At 43.9% G+C, this 26633-nt stretch overlaps 4 protein-coding genes across 11 annotated transcripts in view; 2 read left to right on the forward strand and 2 right to left on the reverse strand.

Annotated features, from left to right (window-relative positions):
* The window catches only part of elmo1 (engulfment and cell motility 1 (ced-12 homolog, C. elegans)), an 89372-nt gene extending 80540 nt beyond the window's left edge, over nt 1-8832 (forward strand). For 7 of the 8 annotated variants that reach the window (XM_053864046.1, XM_053864051.1, XM_053864050.1 and 4 more), the window contains 5 exons: nt 3090-3202; nt 5661-5768; nt 5844-5926; nt 6773-6850; nt 7447-8832. In XM_053864046.1, the coding sequence (XP_053720021.1) occupies nt 3090-3202; nt 5661-5768; nt 5844-5926; nt 6773-6850; nt 7447-7647 (583 nt within the window). In that variant the 3' untranslated portion in view covers nt 7648-8832. The remainder of the gene's footprint in view (nt 1-3089; nt 3203-5660; nt 5769-5843; nt 5927-6772; nt 6851-7446) is intronic. The other variant, XM_053864053.1, reaches the window with a different exon arrangement.
* Nucleotides 8833-11263: 2431 nt separating this feature from the next.
* Nucleotides 11264-21645, reverse strand: pex1 (peroxisomal biogenesis factor 1). The gene is made up of 24 exons (XM_053862236.1): nt 21457-21645; nt 20282-20428; nt 20122-20205; nt 19814-19928; nt 19111-19745; nt 18932-19051; nt 18738-18858; nt 18059-18165; nt 17882-17967; nt 17657-17789; nt 15882-15978; nt 15631-15801; nt 15410-15564; nt 15164-15350; nt 14226-14392; nt 13812-13946; nt 13671-13735; nt 13444-13586; nt 12654-12757; nt 12415-12585; nt 12111-12341; nt 11845-12036; nt 11647-11777; nt 11264-11587 (listed from the first exon to the last, which is right to left on the reverse strand). The coding sequence occupies exons 1-24, from the start codon at nt 21562-21564 to the stop codon at nt 11503-11505; spliced, it is 3690 nt and encodes a 1229-aa protein (XP_053718211.1). The 5' UTR covers nt 21565-21645; the 3' UTR covers nt 11264-11502.
* Nucleotides 21646-21810: 165 nt separating this feature from the next.
* Nucleotides 21811-24199, forward strand: rbm48 (RNA binding motif protein 48). Its single transcript, XM_053862893.1, has 5 exons — nt 21811-21939; nt 22093-22283; nt 23252-23397; nt 23461-23993; nt 24070-24199. Exons 1-5 carry the CDS (start codon nt 21811-21813, stop codon nt 24130-24132), a joined length of 1062 nt encoding a protein of 353 aa, XP_053718868.1. The 3' UTR covers nt 24133-24199.
* On the reverse strand, nt 23993-25910 carry clxn (calaxin). Its single transcript, XM_053862894.1, has 6 exons — nt 25719-25910; nt 25486-25644; nt 25319-25423; nt 25100-25248; nt 24606-24710; nt 23993-24536 (listed from the first exon to the last, which is right to left on the reverse strand). The coding sequence occupies exons 1-6, from the start codon at nt 25774-25776 to the stop codon at nt 24498-24500; spliced, it is 615 nt and encodes a 204-aa protein (XP_053718869.1). The 5' UTR covers nt 25777-25910; the 3' UTR covers nt 23993-24497.
* Nucleotides 25911-26633: the final 723 nt, after the last annotated feature.

Here is a 26633-nt window from a genome sequence, read left to right on the forward strand (position 1 = left end):
ATAACATTTACAAAAAATGATGATCCATTCAAATGCAATTTTTTGAAAAGCCGCATCATCGGTTTCCTGAGATCTGGGTAGATACAGTGTGTACATACGTTACCCTTCTCCCTGTTTTGGTGCATGTCAAAGCTGGTTCTACCTGATCTGAAAGCACCAGTGTAATTAAAAGCGCCCACCTGAGTAAACACCACATCAGCCGCCCCGCGGCTCATTAACAAGCAGAAGTGGCGTGTGGCGAATCTCTTATCGACAGTTTCAGATGCTCCAGTGTTACAGTTGTCTTGTCCAGCATGAATCTAATGGAGTAGTCGGCTCCATCGAAAAGCCTTCCACTTGTCTGGCTGATCAATATTGCACCCCGCCGTCTTCCAATCGATGGTTAAAGGAAAATCTAGCAGAGGGCAGAGAATCATTGAAACGCCTGTAAGCCATTCTCAGTGCGGATGAAAAGTTCGCCCCCCCAAGTTCAGTTCGATATTTAAAGTGGCCGTTTTTAAAGGTCACGCTGCTGTGCCTTGCTGAAGCAGCTACTGTTGGGACGGGAAACACAAGCTGGGGGATTTGAATAGGCTGTTAACTCGAGTCCTGCCACTTTCATTACACTAACTGACACCAAACACTAATGAAACGGATATGAAGGTGACTTTATACAAGACTGTCGTCCCGTAATATAATAACCTGGGTGGATGAGAAACCACTGTACAGTTGAATGCCACGTTCACTGGGGAGCCAGCTGTCCTACCTGCATGTCTCCATATTCACTCCACTCGGAAAATAGATGCTCACAACTATGTAACCTTTCATTTGATGTCAGGATGTTGGAGTCTCTATACTAGAGTGAGTCAAAGAGGCAAGACTCATGAGATTACATCATGAGCACTGCATTATTTATAATGCATTAGCTTGCATTGGAGTTCATCCTTCTGTGTCAGAGTTGCACATTGTGTTTGTTGTAAATTTTACATGCGCAGCCTTTGTTCCCAGCAGTTCTCTGTGGACTCAGACTTCCATGTAGTCTTGACTTGAGTAATACGGCCAAGCAAGTCAGTGAAAATGCACATATACATATTCTCATATTCTCACAATTGTCGTCTCCTGAAGGCCCATTTATGCTCCTCTCACGTAGGAAATTATACCCGTCCTTTTCAAGCAATTTTACCGTCACTGAAGACATCCTTCCATGCATTCTTTAGGTTAGTATTGCTGTTAACCAATATGTCCACCAGGGGGAGCAGCCCAGAGTCAAACGTTTTTGACCGCAAGAAACTCCAAAACCAACATGGGGACTGTTGAAAAAGAATTGATAATGTACCACTTGCACAGAAGAGGAAAACGGAGGCAGAGTTGCAGTTGAATATACTGCGATTGGAGGACAGAATTTCTGCCATTGTTATGTCTTGTTCATGTCTTATTAGAGCTACATAACGGGTAGTAACAGAAACACTGCCCCCCCATGGTTTCCAGTGGCACTGCTCAGTTTGCTCTGTATTTCTAAGATTACTGGAAACATGCAGATATACTAACGAAATGAACGCATAGTACAGACAGAATGCGCCGTAACATCAGCATACATACATCATATGCATATCCATATCACAAATATACAGGATATCGGCTGCAAAAGTCACCTGAAGATTGTTGCTATTTGACACCTCGGGAGGGAGAATGGGTTGGTGACTCATTTAAGTCTCAAATCAGTGAGAATAGTTAAGTCTATTTAACAACACAAATGAAAATTCAATCTTGTTGACAATATTAACAGCCAATAGGATGCACATGTTTCAGCAGTTCCCATCAGAAAGCCTGAGTTTCTAGTTTGGATTTTAAATGCAACTACATGTGAGGGTCAGAGAACCTTATGGAGATTTGTTTATTTCATTTTGTTTATTTTACTCATCACAAGATCAGATAACCAAGACTTGACTCCGGGCAAACGCCTTCACTGAAGAGCCCCTGAACTTCCTGTAGTTGTGTTTTGGGAAGGGCTGACCTCGCCTCTCTAGCAAAAAAGTCACACTCATACTTAAACCCTACATTTGGATGACAAACATTTGTTTCTTTACGTTGCTTCAGATGACTTTAAACATCACTAAATAATGTGCTCTATTCGAAAATGTATGAGGCTTTATGTCGCTCTGACTTTCAATGTTTTCAGACTTCACACTGGACTGTTGCACTCAAGTTGCATAACCGCGTATTGTGAATTATTCATGAGGACCAGGTATAAAAAGCGTCTAATCTCTTTTTTATGAGCGAAAGTCATCTTAAAAAGACTCCTGTCTGAGCTAGCGGCAACACATGGTTTAATATTTACGAAGCCTGGTGCACATTTCCATGCGAAAACCTTGTCAAGCTGCTTTTGTTCAAAGGTGGTTCCCAAACACGAAATTCACCTTTGCGCCTCATGATGAGCGATGATGAGACGCCACCCATGGCCGTCAGTCAGTGTCACTGACAAGTGGATTTCTCTTCCCTGATCAGCGTAATGAGCAGCCGCTGCCATGTCGAGACTCGGAGGACAAAGATGAAGGGAGACTTACAGCCTGAAGGAGGCGGGGCTAAGACAGAATGACTAATGTGATCAGGAACACCAGGGGAGGACGTGCGTCCAGCGTTGGTGTGCGCCATGTCAGTTCAGTGAAGACGCTGAATAAAGGTCAAATGAAAGAGGCCTGACTCTGGAGAGGATGCAAAAATGCAGGAGCAGCGACGCTCCTCTGGTGATGAATGCATTATTGATAACTGCTCCTGCTTCCCAGCGCCACACGTTCTTATGCAGCTTGGACACTGGTTGGTCGATAACCGACGAAGGCTCCTCACCTGATCTGACTGACCCTGACATTCTCACTGCCCCAGTTCTAGATAAGCCCTCCTTCTGGGAATTTACCACCTTTGATCTACGAACAGGAGCGTGCTCCAAATAAACATGTTGACGTTGTGCGCCACCTGTAATGCATCTCCTGGCTCTCTGGGTAACAGCTGTAGCAAGAGAAGCGCATCCTTGCTGCGGCTGATCAGATCATATCGGTTCAAGTCTGTGTTGTGTACGACTGAAAATCATTTTCTGCCTGTGTCTCTTTTTGAAGGGAGCTGAGGGAGAAGATCCAGCCCGAGATCATGGAGCTGATCAAACAGCAGAGGCTCAACAGACTCTGTGAGGGAACCTGCTTCAGGAAAATTAGCAGTCGAAGGAGGCAAGGTGAGGCAAACCTTCCCGACTTTAATCTCTGCTCCGACTCAGTTGTGGGGTAGCTGCACCTCAAAGCAGTTACTTTGGCATGTGGTCAGTTTAAGCCACACAGAAACACAAGTCAAGGCCAGTGTGCCATCGCAATAGTAATATACATATATATGTAAACTGTATGTTTACTCCCAACGCAACTTGGCAACCAAGTGGCCCTTTGTGGACCAGTTTGCTCACCTCTGGAATAGAGTGGCACCCACATTACCTGAAAGAAGTCTGGATACGATCAATGTTTCAATGTGTTGCTGAGAAGAGGGCGATTCTATTCAGAGCTCAAGCTCTTTCGATCAATGACGGCAAAAGTGTCTCCTTCAATATGAGCGAAGAACATTTCCAGATCCATTTTGATCAAGTTAATGGGCTCCAGTGTTTGGTCTTTGAACATGGCCAGGCGTGGCTGTGTTCTGGGTCCTGGGTGGAAGCAGACGTTGTTCTCTATAACAGGATAGAAAGATGGCTTCCTCCGCTACAGTGGGTCCTCTTTACACCAGACTCCAGACTCCATTTGGCTGTCTCTTCACTTCATTCTCCTAATCTGCCCCACAAATCCCTCCTTTTCTGATCGTCCCTTTGTCTCTTCTACTCTGGCTGCAGAGATAATCCACTCTTCTGCACCCACTCAGGGTTGGCTCGCTCCTCCACCCCAACTCCTTCTTGTGCTGGTATCACAGCTGAAAGAGGAAATCTTAAGAAGTATCATACAGAAGTGCTTATTAAGTCCAAATAAAAAACAGTTATTTTTGGCAGATTTTTATGCTTCATTTGCGATGAGTCTGCAGAGACGCTGGTGTTTTCTGCTTCAGTGCCATTCAGAATATGCCAGGAAGAGCTGAAGGCGGTTGATGTGTGTCACATCGGGAGGAATATTAAGCAGGAAGGAATGTTACAGACGTGGCTGTAAAGTCTTTTATTCTGCTGGGAAGATTTAGTGGGACAGATGGGAGATTAGTGTTCACAACTCTGCGTTTCATTTACTTTAGATACATTCGCAAAGAACATTCCCCGAGGATGTTTGCACTCATCATCAAGTGCAAGATGGAACCGTGGTCGAGAGTGGAGAAAATCTAATGGGTGGTGCTGGAAAGACTTGAGGCGTTCGTGGGACGTTGGATAAAAAAAAATAGAGCTGGTATCAAAGTCGTTATTCTGAACATTAAAGTGAAAAATATTTGTAACTTTGAATTCTAGAATCAAGCCCTGAATGTGAGGAAGTGTGAGGAGCTGTGGATGTTTCCTGACAGAATTCCAGGACATCTCTCTCTCTCTTTCCACTGCAGGATTTCTGCCGTCAGATTTACAGAAATTTTCAAGAAATCTCACTTAATCAAACATGCTAAAACGAATTAAAAACAAAGAGAAAAACAGATAACACATCATGGTGATGGACATGAACGTGATGGTTTTCGCCTTATTTACGGAAAAATCCAAGAAGTCCGTTGTGGAACCTTAAGCCACACAGGGAGGGGAGGCACAGTAAAGGTCTCTGTCTTCAGCCACCTTTACCTTTGTTCTCCCACTTTCTTTTCCCATCAAAAGATCCACAACCTTCTGGCATTTTGGGTGATATGTATGCGGTTTTATCTACCTGTTTTCACCTTACAAACATCCCCTTCGCCTCTGTCAGTCCATCTGAAAGTCCTTCAGGGCCTGGGGTACCAACATCAAATATTAACCGTCTTCAGAGTCCAAAGTGCACTTAGAAGAGCCAGTAAAAGCCTCAACTCATGGTGCTTAGATGTCTGGAAGGATGCATGTTTAAAGTACAGCTATCAGTCAGCCAACACCACCAGAGGGTGGAGAGAGTTGAAGTGAAACGCTGCACTGAAATCAAACTTGAGGGCTTAGCCTCGTGTAAACAACCAGACTGGAAGGTGAGTCTATTAAAAACAGGTCCTCAAACCGAGGGACAGAGGCGAGTCTTCTCCACTCTCTGTCGAACAGTCCTGGTCCTCTTAAAGCGCCACACACTAGCGTGGTGGAGAGTTGCTGCTTCACTGCAGCACTGCCAACTCTCTATTTTCAGATTTGGACTTCCCTGCTCACTGGCACGGGCCGGACCTCCCTGGTCTGCGTGCGCCTGCTGCCAGCTCAGCTCAGCAGCCACACTGTCGCTGTGGAGGCTGAAGGAAGAGCAGTGGTCTGCATCACACAGAATATATTGCCTGTGAAGCGCGATGACTGAAGCCTGGCCGAGGACGTGGAAGTCCAGATATCGACCTTGGTGTTAGTCATGTGGAGATAAAGCCGTTTGAAGGACCGGTCCGACACGCTCATCATGTGAAGCGTCATGGTCCATCTGCAGAGCTCCTCCGGGGCTCTTTGGTGTCGCAGACTCTTTCCGCTGCTAATTCTGTCTCTCGCTGATGAGTCACGCCGTCACATATGTGTCCGCTCCCTCTTCCTCCCCACACAGATAAGTTCTGGTACTGCCGTCTGTCCCCGAACCATAAAGTCCTGCACTACGGAGACCTGGAGGAGAGTCCCCAGGGAGAAGTTCCCCACGACTCTTTACAGGACAAACGTGAGTCTAAATTGGACGGCATCACCTGTTTGGCCCCTCCGTGATGACATCATCCATCTTGTCCTCTGTCCACAGTGCCGGTGGCCGATATCAAGGCTGTCATCACTGGCAAAGACTGTCCTCACATGAAGGAGAAGGGAGCCCTCAAGCAGAACAAGGTGCGTGTGTGTGTGTGGCAGCGCTGGTGGGGGTCGGTGCTGTGTGTCCATGCGAGAGATCACCAGTTGCGTAACTTGATGTGTGTTGCATAATTTAGCTTTGGGAAAGGACAAGTCTCAGTATTCATGTGAAATCCTTCATTTTTCTTCACCAAAGGTATTTTTGTTTTTTTTGATAAGTATATAACCTGCCCACTATGTTTGTAATGACTATGAATGTGAAATCCTTTCACATACTTTTGTTTACTCAAGATAAATTTAAAGTTATGTTTTTATATGATATGTGGCCTCAATAATAATAATAATTATCATAATAATTTTATTATTATTATTATTATTATTATTATTATTGTTGTTGTTGTTGTTATGAAGAACTTTTTTCAACCTATTCCTGGTAATATACCTGTTTTATACAGGTATAGACCTATTTTTTTATATTGGATAGCACTTTTGTGATTTTTTTCTAATCATGGAATTTTATACGATATTTAATATTACATACTTTTTCGTAATTGTATTGTATTTTTGTAATTGTATAATTTGTATCTTATTTCGTATTTCCATGGTAATCAAATCATTTTAGTTGGAAGGTCTGTCTTAATTTGAGAATTTAAAAAAAAGAAAAACTTATCATTTATACTACTGCTTTTTCCAGTTTTGACCTCATTCTTTTTTTTTTTTTATCCGTCTCCACAAAAATGTTAAAAATAAAATTACAAAGGTGAGTAAAAGTTTCAGTCTGTTGACAGGTTGGAGCACCAGAAAAATAAAAACGCATCTGTTGTGTTTCTTCCCCTCCCTCCCTCCCTCCCCCCACCCCTCCTCTCTCCTCCCCCCGCTCCACAGGAGGTGCTGGAGTTGGCCTTCTCCGTCCTCTATGAGTCAGACGAGTATTTGAACTTCATCGCTCCGGACAAGCACGAGGTGAGTCGACAATCTGGACTCGCATCTGCAGTCAAGTGACTGATTCATGATGTAAGGTTTATCCCTGGAGCCAATAACTTCCATTAAGCTTAAGCTCCAGAAAACCTCACTAATGTGTAGTGGGGCTTATGAGGACCAGAAATATGCAGCAGTTCAACTTAATATATAATCATATACAGAGACATTTTTTAACTAGTGATGTGCTGGTGAGGCTTCATGAAACAGTGTGCTCATTTTCAGCCCCCAGCAGATGGTGCTCTTTGTTTTAAAATGTTCAAGTCAAAGGTTTTAGAGCAGAGAGCACCATCTAGTGGGCACTGAAAATGTTGGTGCTGTTTCATGAAGCCTCGCCAGCACATCACTACTGTGAAAAATAACACTCTGTAACAGTCCGATTTTTGAAGTCACAGAATAGGCTGTAGAATTTGTCTGCACTTTTAGCGTCAAATTTGTCCAGTCACCTCCTCCCCAGCTCCTCGTGAGTCACCAGACTCCATGAACCTTCCATGACGTTGTAGCGGTAGAAAGTAAATGTGATGTCGCTGAAGCGTTGTACGTGTGAGCAAGGCCTGACGCCCCCTCCTGTCTCCTGGCAGTACTGCGTGTGGACCGACGGTCTGAACGCCCTCCTGGGCAAAGAGATGACCAGCGACTACACCAAATCTGACATGGACACTCTTCTTTCAATGGAGATGAAGCTCCGCCTCCTGGACCTAGAGAACATCCAGATCCCAGAGGCTCCGCCCCCGATTCCCAAAGAACCTAGCAACTATGACTTTGTTTATGACTGTAACTAGTCGAGCGTGTTTGGGGAACCCTCCGTCGCCTGCTGTACTCACTGGACTTTCCCTCTTCCCAGAAACTGGAACACAATTACTGTGACTCAAGGTTGAAGGAGGGCGACGCTGCTGTGCTCCTTTCTTTGTGCAAAACTGAAGTTGGACTTGTTCAGGAATTGGAGACCTTCAGTGGTGCATTCACTGAGCTAAATTAATGAATATCAACAATAAATAAACGTGAACAGCCAGAAAAACGGGGTCAGTGAAAGCACCAACTTGGTTAAAAACTGGGTTTATCCGACCAGTGAAGGCATCATCTGTGGCTCCACTCTGTGCATATCAGTGTCAGCTTTCAAATCATGAGATCAAAGGACAAGTAAATGAATCAGCGGTTCAATATTCTTATTAGATATTTTGAGTTTTGCACAAAGGATGGGAACACGGATCGGCCATTACAGAGAATGGCGCGTATCAAATTGCCCGGGTCGCGGCGCAGTGGTCCGGTCTCCATGGAGACCAGCGACTGATGGTTCTGTGTCTCGTCACTTTTCATTTTGCTTGTTGTAGACAAAATCTTAGACTTCTGGATCAGCTTCACTGTTTATGATTTCTCCTCAGGGTTTTTTTGTGTGGGGGGAGGGGAGGGGCTTATGGTGGTGGGGGGGCGGGGTTTGGTGTGCGTTCACACGAGCAGGTTTCTTTTTGACGACGGCAGTATTTTCATGTCACATTCTCACTTTTGTGGCAGCTATGTGTTTCCCAGGAGCCCGAACAGAACGTCAGGGGAAAAAAAAATATTACATATTACAACGACTGTTCCAATTCCAGACAAGCCTAATTTGAACCATCCGAAATCCCGCTGCTGCTTCTTTCACCGTCTACACACACACACACCTGTTGTAACGACTGCTGTACGCGACATTCCTAAGCAATATTTTATGTTGTTTATAATTTGTTCAATGAAATGACTTTGGATAAACTGTTACCAAGTGAATGCCTTGGCTAAAGGGACGCGTTGTGTCGAGGACTGTACGGCCACACAATTGAATTGTTTCATTTTTATTTAAAAGCCATTCATGGTTGTTATATATTTCCCCTCCTATTTAAAGCCTCCAATGTTTTTTTTTCTTTAGAATTTTACAAAATACCCACAACTGCTGTTTACATTAAAGAATGAAGAAGTGTTCTGTGAGTCGACTCTTTCTGTTCTTCCCATCAACCACAATATTCAACACTCTAAACTACTGTGTTTATATTACGCTTGGTTACCTACAGTCATTTGAAAAATAAAAAAAATCTATAAAATTACTGTGAAAACAAAATTAATTTCTTAAATATATTGCTCAGAAAAAAAAACTTCAAGTGAACGCCAATATTTAGTAAGTTGTGGATTTTCATTTTTTTATTTCCATTTTTAATTATATATATATATATATATATATATATATATATATATATATATATATATATATATATATATATATTTTTTTTTTTTTTTTTTTTTTTAATTTTATTTTTTTTTTTTTTTAAATGATAAAAAATATTTTACTTATTTTCCTTCCGAATAAACTTTATTTTTTATTGCTTTTTATTTGGAATTTCGAGGTTATTATAGCTAACGAACAAATGAACTAGAATTGTAATCATTTTTTAAATTAAAACAAAAACGTTTTTCATAAAACGATAACTGTAAACTTGCCCGTTTACAAAACTAGTCAAAACAAATAGTGTAATTGTCCCTTACAAAAAGTATTTTTCAAAAACTGAAACTAATTAAAACTAACTTGAATTTGAAAAACAAAAATTCAAAACTAGAAACAAAAACTTAACCTAATGAAAACTATAACCTTGGAAGCAATGTCATTAAAATGAAAATCCGTCACCGAACATTTGAACCTTTGCTACAGAGGACGTGTATCTTCGTGTATGTGCAAGGTGACACGTGGGAAATTTCACACCTGATGTCTCTTAAAGCCCACTGCTCTGAGCCATGTGTCACGGCAGGTTTCCTCTCATTCCAGCTGCTACTCCTCCTCTGTCACACATCACATCTGCCAGTCATTGCTCCACTAAAATTTCCCAAGGGGCCAGATTATATATTGTGACCCTCGACAGAGGCCGTCAAAAAATGACGTGTGATTATGAAATTACACTTTAAAATGCACAGAAAATTTTGGCTTGTTGTGTTTTATTTTAATTTAAACCACATCCCATTTAAACATTCTCGACGTGTCTCTTACATTTCAAAATCTACTTTCAATCCAGATGTATTTTAAGGGACAAGAAATACTCCTAAAATAGTCAACAGAAAAGAACGAACTATTAAGAAAAATAATCAAAAGAGAATGTTATGTTTCACTTGAATCATAGAACTATGCACAAAACAAAAATGTCAGAGACAACAACTATGTCAGTTTTGTAGTTTTACTGTGACTTCAGGAGGGCCACATTAATACAGTCTAAGGGCCGCATTTGGCTCCTGAGGCACACTTTGCCCAGGTCTGACCTACACGCTCTTCTTCACCCTCCTTACTCTTCATCTCCCGACACACTACACATCACTCTATCATCCACAAACATCATGGTCCGGGGAAAAGCTGCCCTGCCTTCCCTGCTTCTAGAGCCTTCTCTCTTTCATGGACATTCACAATCTACTGAAGGGCTCAGACAACAGGGGTCCATGTGTCGTCTCCTGCAGGGATGGGAAAGTTCTATCAGAGCAACAGTGAAGCGAGACATTGTGAGTTTAGAAATGCAAAAAACACAGCCCATTTTAATTTTGATCAGTGGTTAAAGTGATGAGAAAGGTTGTGATGAAAGTTATTTCACACTGTTATTGCTACCAACTTATTTGTCCTCAAGTACTCAGAAAGTTAACATCCACTGGAGAGATGGAGACATTTTGCCTGCCAGTACTCTGACCTGTTTGCAGTGTAACAGCGTCTCACAGAGAGAGTGTCAGCAGCCCGGAGGCCTGGACCAGCCGGCGTCAGCTCTCCTGGTTCAGCACCACTCTTCACATCAGATTAAGGCTGGACGTGATAACAGTCGACTTTCATCCTCAACTCCCTGCACCACACTGTGGACGGCTGTCTTCACAGCAGCGCGGCTCAGAACCAACCACTCCAAACCTATTCTGGCAAACGTCTGCCTCAAAAATAAAGTTTTGTTTAGTAAAGTTTTCAGAGTGTAAATGTTCTCTGGGATTCTTGGGAGAAGGTACCACTTCACAGTGGGGCCGAGTCAGTACTCTGCGTTCCGGCTCCATCATGTTTGTGCGCCGTGTTTCCTTATGTTCCACATGCTTCCATGCCTCAAAAGTTTTTTTTTACAGTTGCGTTTCCTTTTGTTACTTTAACCATTTAACCACTGCACCAAAAAACAGAAAAAATTACATTAAAAAACATAAAAATAATTAATCACAAAACCAGAAAATCCTACCACAAAAAAGACTAGAAAATGTTTATCCATGAAGATAATGCAACATGTTCCTGTCCTATTTTGTAAAAAAAAAAAAAATACAGTATATACTCAATTTTATTTAATTTATTAATTGACAATATTGAGTGTAGGTAATTAATTTCAACAAAAAATAATAATACATAAATAAGCGATTCTGAGTAAAAGGCCCAGTTTTTATTTTCAATTTTCAGGTAGAAAAGGTTCAACTCCATTTTGTCTTCATTCTTTTAAACATTAAAGCACAGTGACACAAACATAGACAAACATTTATTAAAATTAATTACATTTACAATTTACAGTGGAATCTTCATTTTAGTTTTTCCACAAGCCATTTAAAATGGAAACCAGTGACGTCCGACTAGTCACGTCCCTAGTCAACAGGTGAGTTAGTTCTGTGGCTGTGACTCAGTGCTAAGCTAAAGTCACATGAGCTCCAGGTGTAAATGTGACCGGCGGGGAGGAGTTTCTGCCTTCTGATCCTCCAAACGACTCGTACCTGGAAGAGAAGAGTCTGGTTCAGAGCGAGTCTCGCCCCCTGCTGGTGGGTGTACTCACAGCTTTTGGTATCTTCTCCAGTCGGCGGCGCTGAGCGACGGTCGGGTCAGAACCAGGGCTGCGTCCAAGTGAGCAGGAGCCAGCGACAGACGGGGCTGGCTGGAGGCCGGGCGCGTGTGGAGGCTCAGGTCCTGCTCACACACACACAGGGCAGGTGCGTTGATGCCACTGGCTCTGCAGGAGCAACAGCTCACCCACCTTCCCTCGGCTGTGGCTCTTCCTGATGGTGTCAGTGTCTTGTCTGAGTCGCTCCAGCTGCTCCGGGCTCAGCTCCTCCACTCCACCCCGGAGAGAAGACATGTACACGGGCGGCAGTAACCGACCGGGCTCTCGAACCGTCGCTGCACACTCCTGGTTGATAGAACTGGGTCCAGAAGCGCAGTGGGAGTTCTGCAGGAGAACACCAGAATCCAATTCACCAACTCCAGGGGGGATGTCAGCAGCAATGCGCCGTTGCTCCTCACCGATCCTGAAACTGGCGACTCCGACTCGTAGGAGCTTCCGAAGTACAGCCTCCAGACATTCCTGCTGTGCGGCCGCTCGCTGTGGAGCTCCTCGTTCTCCACTAGCACCATGGACTGCTCCAGAGCCGAGCCGCCCTCCGCATCTCCCGCCGAATCATCCGAGCCGCTGCTGTGGTTTGGGAACATCATGGAGGACAGACTCATCTCGCAGTCAGAAGCACCCGCTGGATCCTGGCGGCCACAGATCAGAGTGAGTGAAGAGAGGAAAGTCCTCCTCCACAGGAGGCCTGTGAACAGGACCTACATGAGGAGAGCCCAGGCTGCAGTGGACGGCCTCCAGTTGAGCGTTGTAGAGCAGAGCTTTCAGGTCTGCTCCGGTGAACTTCTCAGTCGCTGCTGCCAGCTGCTCCAGGTCCACATCTGGAGCCAGCGGAACGCCGGCGCTGAGAGCCTTCAGGATCTCCAGACGCGCGTCCTTGAAGTAGAGACGTGTCATGAAGCCCATTCCTTCTCCTCTGACTCACCATCTGGACTGTCACGGACCAGGTCAGGGGGCGGGCAGTAGAGAGACTTGTCCAAGCGTCCGGGTCTCAGCAGGGCCGGGTCGATGAGATCTGGACGACTGGTGGCGGCGAGCACATACACTCCTACCGACACAGAGATAAATGATGAGTCAGCAGCAGAGAGGGTCGCACCAGGTGACAGCAACATTTCCAGCGCTCACATTCTTCATCGACCTCGTGATTTTTGACAGCTCACCACTCAAGACTTATGAAGCCAGCCGCATCATGTGACCCCTGGGACTTGATAAAGACAGCTGAGAATGTCTTCACTGATAGAGATGAATTTGAGTTTTGCCTGCATTTTTTGTTGTTTGTACATGATACTTTTGTCACTAAAATCAAATGAAATTCTATTATATATATAAAAAACATATGTATTTTTTTGTCTTAAAAAATTTATATGAAAATATATATATATATGAATATATACATTATGATGCAATGAACACAATCGGCAGCAGGTGGCAGCAGCGTCTTCGCTCTTGTATAACAAACAGTCAGGAGACGTGAAGAAGAGACTGAAAAATGAAGAAGGGAATCCTGATTTTGACCCCACGGTCACATGGAAGTTGATTTAATTCAGCGACTTGATTTTATCGAGTCAAAATGACCAGTTTTTGGCAGAGACGGCCACATGACTGGGCGTGGCTTTCGTCTCACTGAAACAACAGGGGGATTTACAACTCTAAGCTACAGAACATCACCAAAACTGAATGAAAGCTCCTCCTCATGCACAGATATGTGCAGGTGTAAATGATGAATGAACTCACCCTGGAGCCCCTCCACACCATCCAGCTGAGTCAGCAGTTGGTTGACCACCCGGTCGGTCACGCCTGTGCTGTCATGACCCCTCCTGGGCGCCAGAGAGTCGAACTCATCGAAGAATAAGATGCATGGCTTTGCAGCTTGTGCTCTGGATCAATGTTCAGTTGAGAAACAACATGATTCAACTCGATCCACCCTGGAGAGCAGTATGGTGGAAAGATCTTCCACTGACCTCTGGAAGACGTCTCGGACCCCCTGCTCACTTGCACCGATGTATTTGCTCAAGAGCTCCGGACCCTGGGCAGAAGCAATGAAAACGATGTGGAAGACGATTGTTTGGCGTGGGGGCGGAGTCTCGAATGGCCCCGCCTACCTTGATGCTGATGAAGTTCATGCCACTGTCCTTGGCCACAGCTCGGGCTAGCAGGGTCTTCCCAGTGCCCGGAGCTCCGTACAGCAGGACGCCAGAGCGGTGGCGGATGGGGAGGTTGGCAAAGAGGACGGGGTACTTGAACGGAAAGACAGGAAACTAGTTGCTCTTGTGCAGATCAAGAAGACAGGCTGACTGTTATCTTTTCTGACTGGTGTCTTCTTCACAGGTTCATCTGAGACATGGACGATATCATTTCGACATCAGCATGTGTGGACCCGTATCTAACACCTACAGCAGGGACACTTAAGAACCCAACAGTTGTTTTTCTATGATTCTCGTCCCCCGCTCGGCAGGGTGACCCCTCCCCCTTCTATTAGTGAACGCATTAGTTGCCATTATCCGTCCGACACTCACCTTCGCAGGCAGCAGGATGGTGTCCATTAACTGCTGCCGCACTTCAGTCAGACCTCCAACTCGCTCCAGTCCAACTCCGCCCGGGGTGTGGAGGTCGACCCCCCACAGTGAGGGCGGCGTGAAGCCCTTAATGGCTTGTTCAAAGTCCCTCAACGAGAGACACAAAGCTGCGAAAGAGGAGAGAATGACTTTGGCAAGTCGCCTTATGGGAGTTAGCGCTGGCTTTAGACGACATTTGCAGGCCCTTCCAAGTCACATGATCATTGGCCTCATTGAATTAATGTCAATTTTAATAGGTTCTTATGTCTTTAATTCTTCACGCTTTTTGGTTCTGTGGTTATTGGCTTCCACCAGTTATATGTGAGTGTTGTTGTGTTGCATCACTGTTGGATTTTCATACCTCAATACAAAACAAAACATTTCAGCTCAGTTTTTGTTTCACATCCATTACTTATTTTTTCAAGCCAATTTGTAAAAATAACGTTTCAATGTTCGTCTTTCCTCTCCACGTCACCAGGGAGGAGAGTGGGCTTGCTCTGGATCTGTATGTCATTTGCATACAGGAAACCTGCAAACTGTATGAGTAAATGGCTTCCAAAACTTCCTTCCGTTGGTTCACGTGTTTGCAATATTGTGTTTGTATGGAGATATGAAAACACAACCATATTCCATGAAAAGAAAAAAAATACAATACAATACAATAATAAACAAAAAATAACTAATAGAAATCTAAAAAATCATTTAAAATGTACTTAAACAAATATACATCTTTGATGTGTTTGATTTTATTAATCGTCTAATCCAATATTAGTTTTTCAGCCAATATATTTTCTTCACTTCAAACTGAGCACCAGCTTACACTTAGCATTCTATGAACCAAATACAAAAAAAAGAGAGCTCTTAAATCCCTGTGAAAGATATGAAACACTACGCGGTACCGTTATCACTGTGAGCTCTGTGCGCAGCGTTGGCATGAATGGCCCGCTCCAACAGCAGACCCAGATCTCGAGGCAGGTAGCCTTCCGTCTCCTTAGCAACAGTGGGCAGGTCCAGACTCCTCAGGGTCTCCTCAGATACGCCAGACCTCCTGAGGATCATGCAGCGTAGAACCTCGGCTCTTTGAGCCTAAACGTTACGGTTCAGTGACGTGTCTCAGCAAAACAAACGCTTCCATGTGTGCTGACCTGGTCCGGTGTCTTCAGGTGGACAAAGCGCTGAATGAAGTGGGACCCCTGCACCTCGGTGAGCGAGGGGTGCAGCGAGTGCTCGCTCAGGCTGGTGATGATCAGACACACCAGGCTGCCGTGAACCACCAGCTCATCCACCACGTCCCTCAAACCTGCAGACAGCCGGGATTCAGCCTCCGGTGCTTCATCGATCACACCATAAAGAAATCACGGTTTACTTTGAGCGATGTGCAGATGGAGCAGAGCTTCGGGGCCCAGCTCGTGCTCCGGGGAGGTCGCTGCCCCCGCCATCTGATCCAAGTCATCCAGGAGAACAACAGACGGCTGCTTCCACTGCGCTTGAGCAAAAATATCCCGCAGCAGCTGTCTGACGGTTTCTGCCCTCTTGCCTGAGGGGAGGAAAACAGGATTTGGAATAAATAACAGCGAATGCAATCCCACCAAACGTGTTTGAGAAGAATCGCCTGACCTTGTAACTTTTTGCAGTCGACTATCTCCACGTGGGAATCAAGAGTTTCTTTTGCATTCCTGCACAGCGCTCGGGAGAGAGTGCTCTTTCCACTTCCCTGGACATTAAACACTGTTTGCTACTTTGGAGAGCACTGTTAAAAAAATGTTTCTTTCACGGTGCATTGACTAAACCTGGATGCTACACCACTGCCAAGTTTCCACACTCTAGCCTCAGGTTTTTAAGAAATAAATACACCACATCTATGTCAACAGTGCCACACAGCTCTCGCTGAAAATTTCAACATTTCAAGGAAAGTATCAGATCCTCTACAACAGACCTGGGCAAAGTGCGGCCCGGGGGCCATATGTGGCACCTTGCTTGTGTTTTTGCGGCCCTCATGAGGACAGACTATATGACCAATAAATAATAATTTTTCTGTCATTTCTCTATCCTGTTTCTGTTTTAGTCACGACAACACGACATGTTCATGACTAAATTTTTGTTTCTTCTTTTTGTTTGTCATTTTAGTATTTTCCTCAAAATTTGAAAGAAAATTCAAAATATATTTTGAAATAAATTGCCTTTTCATCTTCAATGTTTGGTCCATAATTTTATTATGGATTTCTATTCAAATACATTTTATAGGGTTTAGTGCCATATTTATTTTCTTAATATTCCATTGAAACCAGTTAATTTTGTCCGTGTTACTTAAGATTTTTTTCTGTCACATTTCGTAGTCATTGTTGCCCTTCTTTTAGCATGACGGCCCCTCGCAACAGTCACAGTTTACAATGTGGCCCATTAGGAAGTTGAACTGCCCACCTCTGCTCCACAACATGGGTGGGCAATTCAGCTGTCTTAAGGGGCCACATGCTTTCCTGTGACTACCATTGGGGACCGTCATGCTAAAAGACAGAAGCTAAATAATCTTAAAATCTAACTTTAAATTTGAGTTTTACATTTTAAATAACAGGGATAAGTGTAATTACGTCATGTCATTACTGTTTATGCTCAAGTTATGTTAGCTCACTATACAGAGGTGGAAAAAAATGCATTCTACTGCGAGCTAATGGCTGCATTACTAAATATTAATTTGGTGGAATGGATAATCTATTTTTTAAACATTTTTGAACATATTATTTGTTGATATTAATTACCAACAATGTTGAGAACATGACAAACTGAAATTTCTTTCTAGTAAACAATAAACAAAAAAGAATTATATGTATTTGCTTGTGTCCATATAATGCAGCTTAACCTTTTGAAACACCAAAAAGATTTTTCATGATAATATTTGAGATAGCGTCACATCAAACTGCATATTATTTCATTTTATTTAAAGATCATCAATGAAAATGGAAGATCTTTTTCAGTGGTGAGTATAATGGCAACAGGACTCTGGGTCAAACATTTAAATATGATTTAGAAAAGGCACTTTATTACACGTTATTCTCATAATTTAAATTAATTACTGAACCTGAGGGACAAAAATACTGAGAAAAATAATTGTTACTCATTAAAAGAATCAAATCCAGACAGGAAACAGGAAGTCATCTTTTAAATAATACTAACTAATAATAACATTGTTTTATTTTGAATTAGATTTAGAAGAGCCCCTCACACTTTGCCCATTGTACAACCAGCATCACAGACAAACTGGAATCGTTTCTGAGTTACAAATTCAGTATCATGCACCAATAATGTATTATCATGTACCAATGTCACGACTGATGTGAAGCTGTCGTATTAAACAGACAGACAGATCTGTGAAATTTGCAGTTTCCATAAAATACCTTGGGACCAGTGATGAGAAGAGCCCCGGCGCGGAGGCCCACGCCGGCAGTGCAGAGCTCTCTGGATAAAGGACTCCCGAGAAGACTATGAGAGATAAACTCAGCCCCTGCATCGCTGAGCTCATTAATCCCACTGGCGAAAAATGGATTAAAGAGATAAGATAAATGAAGTATGGAGCACAATCATTGCTTGAAACCTGCACGCACACACAGCGACAAGCTCACCCGAGCGTGTTGACAGACGGAAGCTCGAGGTCCTCTGCTTCATCTTGAGGAGCTTCAGTAGGTGACGTTAAGGGCTCTCTGGCCACCTGAAGGTGAAACATGAGTGCGAGTGGTTGACAGACTTTAGGACGTGCTGAAAAGACAGTGAAATTACAGCCCCAAAAGAAGTGAATTTACCTGTACGTCTTTCTTCTGCAGAACAGAAGGGGCCAGTAGGAACAGCTGGTCAGAAGCTTCCTGCTCGTCTGCCGGATTCACAACAGTAACAGCAAACTCTGCCTTGGCTGCAAAGACAAACACTCATGAACCACACATTTTACTTTCAAACACTTTTATGGTCTTCATAGTAATATATGGGTATTGACATGGATATTAGTGGGTTGTTTTTGTTGTAATCTGATCAGATTGATCTTGATAGGAAAATACAGATGTAAAAACCATCAAGTATTTCAATAACCTTAGCATCTGGGTAGTTCAAGGTTTCATGCTAAATGTTGAATATCCGTATTGAATAATAAGTGCAGAGAATACAGTACACAAAAAGACTAAGAATAGTTGTATGCAAGACGATTTATAATCCTTTTCCTATTGGCACCCAAGCTACAGCAATGTCAAGGTCCTGGATTTGGGAAGCAGCGCATGAACTTGTAACTTAAAACATGATGAGTTTCACTGAAAATTCTATCATGCTCTAGGAGGTTTAATGTACAGGATAAAGGGAGAAGGGCGGAGGCTCGGTGCCATTTGTTTTGCCTTACACAACAGACTTCTATTTGTATAGTGGCCGTGATTGGACTGACAAAACAAAGGTGTGTTTGTACACTGTCCTCATAAGTCAGTGAAATAAATGATTTACCATCTGCTCCATGTAGAAGGATGGTGCCAGACCGCGGAGTCAAACAGACCAAAGGTTCATGACTCTGATTGTGCAGCCAGCTGAGGAACACCGTCTGGATCTCCTCGTCGTCCTCCTCGAGCTGAGGAAATTGAAGCGGATTTCATCCAACCATAGGAGCAATGAGAGCTGAGTGAGTCGCCACGGAGACTCACCAAAGGCTTCAACGGCTGAAGGTGAACAGAGGTGGCGACTTTTACTTCTGATTTGACCGGTTTGATTCTGACTATTGAATGTGGAACAATGTTCAGTCTTTTTGCCAAAAGATCTGGGATCTGGAAAGAAATAATAATAAGAACTAATAATAATGTGTCGGAAGGAGCAGAACACTCACCCAGACTTCACCGCTACAGACAGAGCTCTTGCAATGGCTTCCATGGTTTCCTCCCGAATAATCCAAACCGTGACTGATTACCCGGACCACCTGTCCCTCTACCTCTCCCTCTGCTTGTGCATCTGCTGTTGAAGTATCTTCAGCCACTGAAGTTTTCTTCTTTTCCTGAGCCAGCTTTGTTTTCCCCTTCACTTCTCTCGGGGAGGGAACTTTGGAAATCAATCCATATGTCACTAAAGACTGAGCACCTGCAAGGCCATTATTATGTGGCTGTCTGGGAGAAAACAAGTGGAGGACATCTGTGGCAACATGGCTCATGGTGCGCAGACAGGAAGGCGGGGAGCCACACACTCTGTGGAGAGAATCCCTGAGGATGGATGGGATTTGGGGAACGGCTGGCATCTCTGTTTCCGGCTCATGAGTACTTTTGAACATGTAGCGCACAAAGCTTTTCAGGTCAGCAATTCCACCCCACTGCTGACTCGATGGAACACTTTCTGAAGGAGAGACAAAGTCTGGTCGGGAAAGAGGACTCTGCAATCGTCCCGCTGCAACATCAGAGCGGGTTTTGGGGGACACGACAAGCTCTGTGAACTGTTCCAGGTGACCGTACGGTACGGAGGGTGACAGTGATCCTGAAAAGCAGGACAGTCATGTGTATTAACTGTCACAAACATTAGCTGACTGAAAGCACAACACTGACCTATATGGATGTAGATGACTGTGTGGCTGTCTACCCACACAGGGAACACAGCGTTCTGAAACACCACCCGGATTTGATTCAACAGCTGCTGCTCTAGTGCAGAACTGTGAAGCTCCTGAGTGACAAATGGATAAAACATTCACCACAACAATAAAGTTATACCAGGTCACGCATGACATTCTGTGCAAACTCTTTGGCTTAGTTTAGTGCGTTCACTTTCACGATGCATGCACTGAAAACTTCAGGCTGGTGAGATGAGAATCTTGATCTATAAAATATATCATAGTAAGAAGAATGGAACTACAAACCAATATCTCCCAGTCGTCTGACGACAGAGGCTCCACGTGCACTTGATGCACTGATGAGACCTGATAACATGGTTTCAGAAAGCCCTGCAACACACATGTGATTAGAGGAAATATGTTCAGACTCAAATGTGGCATCCCAGCCATCAGCACTTTCTCCTACATGCTCTCCTTCTTGAAGGCCCAGCTTCTCTCCCAGCTGTCGAGACAGCTCCACTTCATTCGAGTAGTAGCTTGAGGAGCTTCTGTTCGGAGTCCAGCTGAGGAAGACTGGCGATGCATTGCTCCAGGAAAGTTCAACAACCTGATTCTAGGAGAGAGAAGCCATAGATCAGTTCCTCTGTAGTTGTTTACTCTGGTATTAAAAAAGGACAGCAGATCAGCTTCTGTTTGGAATCCAGGTTAAATGCGTAGATGAAGCATCAAACACACTAAATAATAATAATAGTTCTCTCCATGTTGTATGTCTTTTTAAGTCAATAAGCCTCCCAATGCGAATTCAATTAAAAACCTGTTGCTTTACAAACATTCTTTAACAGAAACTTCATTTTCTAAATGGGTTTTCCTTTTAACATATTTGCATCTTCCTAACCTGCATTGCAAAACCGGTTTCCTGACTCCGCTCAGTATACTTCAGCTACAATTTGTTTCATATTTAGTCTGGATAATATGTTTTTGCATCTGGTTTGCAATGGAATTGTTCCTTACTGCCTTCATCCAATCGAGTGTATGACTTTGTCACCACCAAGCGAGACTAAGAGGGTATTACTACACACATACAAATGAATATTTATGTATGGACTCAAAAGGAATTTCCATTTCCATCTTCCACTGGCTCACACCTGGGGGATACCAGGGTGTTACCCAGCCATGTTGTAGGTTATATCTATGCACAAGATCGCAAGCCTGATGGCTTCTTGAGACCAAACGACTTACAAAACGCCTGAATCAACTCAAAAGGAACCGTTTTATAGTATTGACGAAACCCGCGTTACCAAGTTACTGGTGGACAACTGATGCCATTGGGGATGTAACACTAATAAATATAAATAATACTGAGTTGCACACTTGTTTAACATCCAGATACTATAAAATTAACCACGCAACGTAGAAGCTTCTGGGCCTTTCGATATAAACCGATATCCATAAATACAATTATGTAGCATATGTTTACTTCATTACTTGCCTGCAGGTGTACCACTTGTACAATTGACCGCGGGATATGAACCTAGTAAATTATGTTAAATATCTTCTAAACCGGGGAAAGACAATGAAAACAAAAACATGGTTACTCGTGAACTACAACCACCGACGACTGTCAGCAGTAATGCAACTTACCTCGCGGAGGGAGAGTTGTGAAATCAACTTCGACGGCAGCTGAAGAAAGCAGTTTTTACTGTTGTTAAACACGACAGTGACGGGTTGAATTCCGTGACTCCCAAACATGACGGAAACACGACCTGACAGCAGGTAAACGCCAGGTAGTTCGAACTACTGACGTTAAACGTGCAACGAACCTCTCATCCATCGATGTGCTCAGACTCTGCAGCGCCAGACCAAAGCAGTTGATCCTGCGCGGAAATGCTATTCAGAATAAGACGGGAAGAGCAAAATAACTACATGACACGCGAGTAAAAGGTGAGTGGGCTTTTATTCTGAAGTTCTAAGAGCGGAACTTTGTATCTAGTAAACATGGCGGCACCGAGGCAAAACAACTCTAGTTGCTGGAAGGTCCCGGAGGTTTATAAACATCACGAGCAGCAGAAAGTATGTATATCCCGACCCAAATACAGGGAAGGGAGAAAGGACCGAGCTGTCAAAGTAAGTATGTTTTTATTAGTAGTTATTTAAAAATTGTTCAAACCAATGCAATGAGAAACGATATACAACATTCACTTTGTGCACCAGATGTGTCAACGATACACTAGTATCTTATGAAATATTAATATGAACTTCCGTTTCCTTGTACTGCAGGTGTACACCATCAATTTAGAGTCATGTTATGTGATGATCCAAGGAGTCCCAGCTATCGGCGTTATGAACGAACTGGTCCAGCTATGTGCCCTGTACGGGGTGGTTCAGGAGTACAGGCCCTTGGATGAGTACCCTGCGGAGGAGTTCACTGAAGTCTACCTGGTCAAGTTCCAGAGACTGACCAGTGCAAGGTACTTTTCCTTCCATGGAAATGTCTCAGTCACACTTGTTCCATGTTTTAATGTGTATCAATGTTCTTCTTGTCCTATACAGCGGTACCTCGGTTTTTGAACGTCTGAGTTCGAACAAAAATGTCGAGATTTTTTTCCTTCGGATTTCGAACGAAAATCCAGAACTTGAACGCCCCCGAAAAAAGCTGGAAAAAAGCATAACGTGCACGGACCGATCAGCTGACCCACGACGCGCTTTGTTAATGTGTATAGCGCAGCCTCTGTATGCAGGCGTGTCCCGTTAGCTACATTTACTGGCTGATTTTTCTTCATATTGAGGTGTAAAACCTTTCCTGTCTCCACACTGGACCGTGGTAGAGTGTCACAGGGGAGGTGCTCGCTCTCCACACCTCCGAGACTGGAGCGCTCACTCCAGGGTTTGATGTCCTGTTGTGGGCTGGAGCTGGGACAGGGATGAGGCGAGTCTGGGACAGAGCTAAGTTACTTGGTTTATGACTTTGTCACAGCCAAACTGCACAGAGGCGCACATTCAGAGCTGGACACGCACCGGGCACCTCTTCACTTCTTGAGAGACGTCACTCACTCGGCAACCCCTCCCACATGCAGCGGCCACACACATAGAGGAACAGCGCAGCTGCAGCAGACACTCTACATTCACTCCTACAAAAGACTATTTTAAGGCTTGGAACGCATTATTTCTTTTTCCATTCATTGTAATGGGAAAAATAGATTCAGATTTCGAACAATTCGCTTCTCGAACGGCCGTCTGGAACGGATTGTGTTCAGGAACCGAGCTACCACTGTGTATTGCAAATATACCGTGTTAAACAATAAAATGAAATCTTTTAGTTGCTGGTAAATTCTACTGATAAATTAGTGTAGGTGACCTGCATATATTTAAAAGTAGGTCTGTCTTGGCTTAGAGTCATTTACCGAGCTATGACCACATCTCAACTTTACAACTGCAGGACTGCTAAACGGCGCATGGACGAGACGAGTTTCTACGGTGGTGTGCTGCACGTGTGCTACGCCCCCGAGTATGAGACGGTGGAAGACACGAGGCTGAAACTGCAGGACCGAAGGAGATACATAATGAAGGCTTTTCATAATCGAGGTACGGTTATTATCAATATGCCTGTTTTAGTGTGTCATAACCTTCGTGGTGTTTTGTTTCAAGTGAGCGAGAAAGATCGGGAGCAAATAAAGACCAAGGGGCTCCAACCGGCGGAGAGTCATCCTGAGAGGACGCACTCGAGACATCAATCCACAAGTGTTACCCAGCACAAAGGAGACAGTAGAGAAGGAGCAACGGGAGAGAGTTCGGACGTAAACCAGTATATGCTCCCTCCTCTGCCCCCGCCTCCTCAGGAGAATCCTTATAACCTCGCTCCCAATAAGCAAACGGAGGACAAAATGGGAACTTTACATAATGCTATCACTGAAAACAGTCCCATGCAAGGACCGGGTTTTATGGGGGCTTCTTCACATGGAGACTCACAAGCAGAACAGACATCGAGTCGGTCAAATTCTGTTAAGTTTTTACCAAGGAAGGCGCACATGGAGAGCAGAAAAAGAAACATGCATGAGGAAGCAGAGCCGCCACACAACTGCCCCTTGATCGGACCACAGCTGCCAGAACCACCCAAAGTCGACATGGAGGATGACTCACTAAACAGAACCGTCACTCAAATCAGGAGCACCATGAAACAGGTAACAAACATCTTTATTTTTCAGTCTGGTCCCACAAACCGCTGACATTGTTCAAATAATAATCCTTGTCGTCCAGGTGGAATCTGTGTCTGTCGTCCAGCCACCGCCAAAGAAGATAAAGCCGCGGCGCAGGATTTGAGCCCCTTTCGTCTACTGCTTGGAATAAAGTCACACACTATTGGATGAGATTCAGTGGGGTGTTTTATTCTTGCTTCTTCTTTGATTCAATTCAACATCATTGACATTCTAAGTTCATTCAAGTGTGACATACTACACTGAGCTGGTCTTGTCTCAAGGTCCATCCTATTATATACCTAATAACACCGAACATACTTTTATACTAACAACCGCACCACTGTACAATCATTTAAATGTGTGTGTTTGGTAGTTACAAGTGTTTGTTTCTGAATGTCCAGATGTGAATAGGTGGACCCCTGTATTGCTCCTAAAAGGATGGAAAAGGCGTTGAGGTCACGTCAGTTCCACATGTGCAGATTGAGTGACTTAATCCACAAAGACTTGTCTCTCAAAGGCTTCAATTTTCTGGAAGATAGACATTGATTCTAAGGTTAGACATAAACACAATAAATACACTAAAAACATGCTCCATACCTCAATATCAGGGAGGCAAGTTCCGAAAGCTTCAAGTAGAAGATTTTCCTCTTTGACAGTCTCTTCAAAATCTGCGTAGGACAGCCTGCCATCGTGGTCGCGGTCCTGTGAAAGGATGTGGCGAGCTTAATGCCACTGATGTCAATGATACGGAGGGTTCAATCCAATCCGGTGAATTGGTATCAGGTCCGTTCCAGGTTGAAATGACTGGATCAGATTATTTTTCAAGAACACGACCGAAACCATGCACAGGCCCGTGACATGTGGTAATGTCTCTTGGATGTAACGGTGCATCTAGAAACTGTATAGCTTTGTATTTTTGTTTTGATAGTTTCATTATTTTAGCATTTTTGCTATGTCACACTTATTTACGTCATATAAGGTTTCTGTTTTCAGTTCACATCCATAAACATTAACAACTTTTTGAGTGAGAAGAAGAAGGTATCAGATCAGATTGGTATCGGACATGAAATAGTGAGTGAAAGTGCTACTACCATCATCTTTGTTGCTATCTCCACCAGGTCCCGCACCCCGTCCTCAGGGTCGTCTTCAGGCTCCCTGTTGAGGCTGTTCTTCAGCATGTGGAACATCTCCTCCTTGGAGATGTATTCATCGCTGTCCAGGTCATACACATGGAAGCAGTCTGATGGAAGAGCAGACCAGACCAGCTGCTATTCTCATCCCACCCAGTGGAGAAGGTCTAAACAACTCACACTTGATCTTCTCGTCCAAGCTCCCACGGAGGCAAACGGAGAGACCCTCTATCCACTCTCTCACGCTGACGATTCCATCAGTGTCTTTGTCAAACGTCCTGAAGACTAAAACGTCTGGTGAAGACCAGGCAGGAAGAGAAGTAGGGTTCAAGGTAGCGGGTGCTTACCTTCATGCATGATGGTGTCGTCCGTCATGCCAAAGACCTTGAAGAGGAACCACTTGAACTGTCCACAGTCCAGGCCCACCTGGCTCCCCCCGGGTGTGGTGGGCTCCCGCAGCAGGAGGTGGAAGTGTCGGACCAGACACTGGACCTCGGTGCTGCTGACTGCGGTCACACCAGGAGAAGCTCTATTAACCTGGACCGTTCCATGACGTCATGCGGCCAGGCGCGGTACTCACAGTGGTCTCTGCAGAGGCCTTCGGTCAGATTTTTCATCGAGTTCTTGGTGATGGACATTTTCACCGGATTCACGTGTGAAAGAGGAACGCAAGCGCGCGCGCACTAGCTCTGGTAGTGTTGTGCCGTTGTCATGGAGATGTGCCGCGCGTGAACCGCGCTCGCCTCGGCGCTACAACTTAATAAAGCCGCACAAAAAAACCCAGAACCGTATTAATAAACTGAAGAGGCAATAGAATGAAAGCCACTCCGCTCGGAAGGAATGACACAATAAAGAGTTCGGCAGAAAATGCCTATTTTGTTCGCTTTAAAGCGGGAAACTGAAGATTTTAACAATTGACGCCAGGCGTGTAGGTTTTCAGTTGTACGCACGTGTACATCCGAATGACAATGTTTAAATGAATCCACTGAAAATGAATGTAGTCAACCAATGACAAGACCCGAGTTACAGTACAGAACTATAGTATTCACGCGTTAACCGCTGTGAAGCTTAGCACCACTACTATTTTTGACGTGCAAATATTTTTTTTGATATTTATTAAGTATTTACTGTTCTAATCACCATTTTTTGTGTTAACACCTTTTAAAAAGTTTAAATTAAATATTTTAAACATGTTATTAGTATTCTTTTACTTTGCCTTTTCACTGGAAATGAAAGGTATTTGCTTTACTTTTTCCCTAATTTAAACTTTTTTTTTCTTTTGTTATAGCAAAATATGTAGACTGGAATGTGAACCAGTTACAATACAATACAATGCATAACTTTGCATTTTTTGCCACACCCGATTGACAAAACTAAAGTAGCGGGACAGAAACCTGGAAGTGAACACTGAAAACATGTTTTATATTTGTCAGTTCACTCAATGGTTTTTTTCTTTTGTTTTTCAACGTTTGTGAGAGTGCTCAGTTATCCGGGC

The sequence above is a fragment of the Synchiropus splendidus genome, chromosome 4 (genome assembly GCF_027744825.2).
Source record: "Synchiropus splendidus isolate RoL2022-P1 chromosome 4, RoL_Sspl_1.0, whole genome shotgun sequence".
Taxonomy (NCBI): Eukaryota; Metazoa; Chordata; class Actinopteri; order Syngnathiformes; family Callionymidae; genus Synchiropus; species Synchiropus splendidus.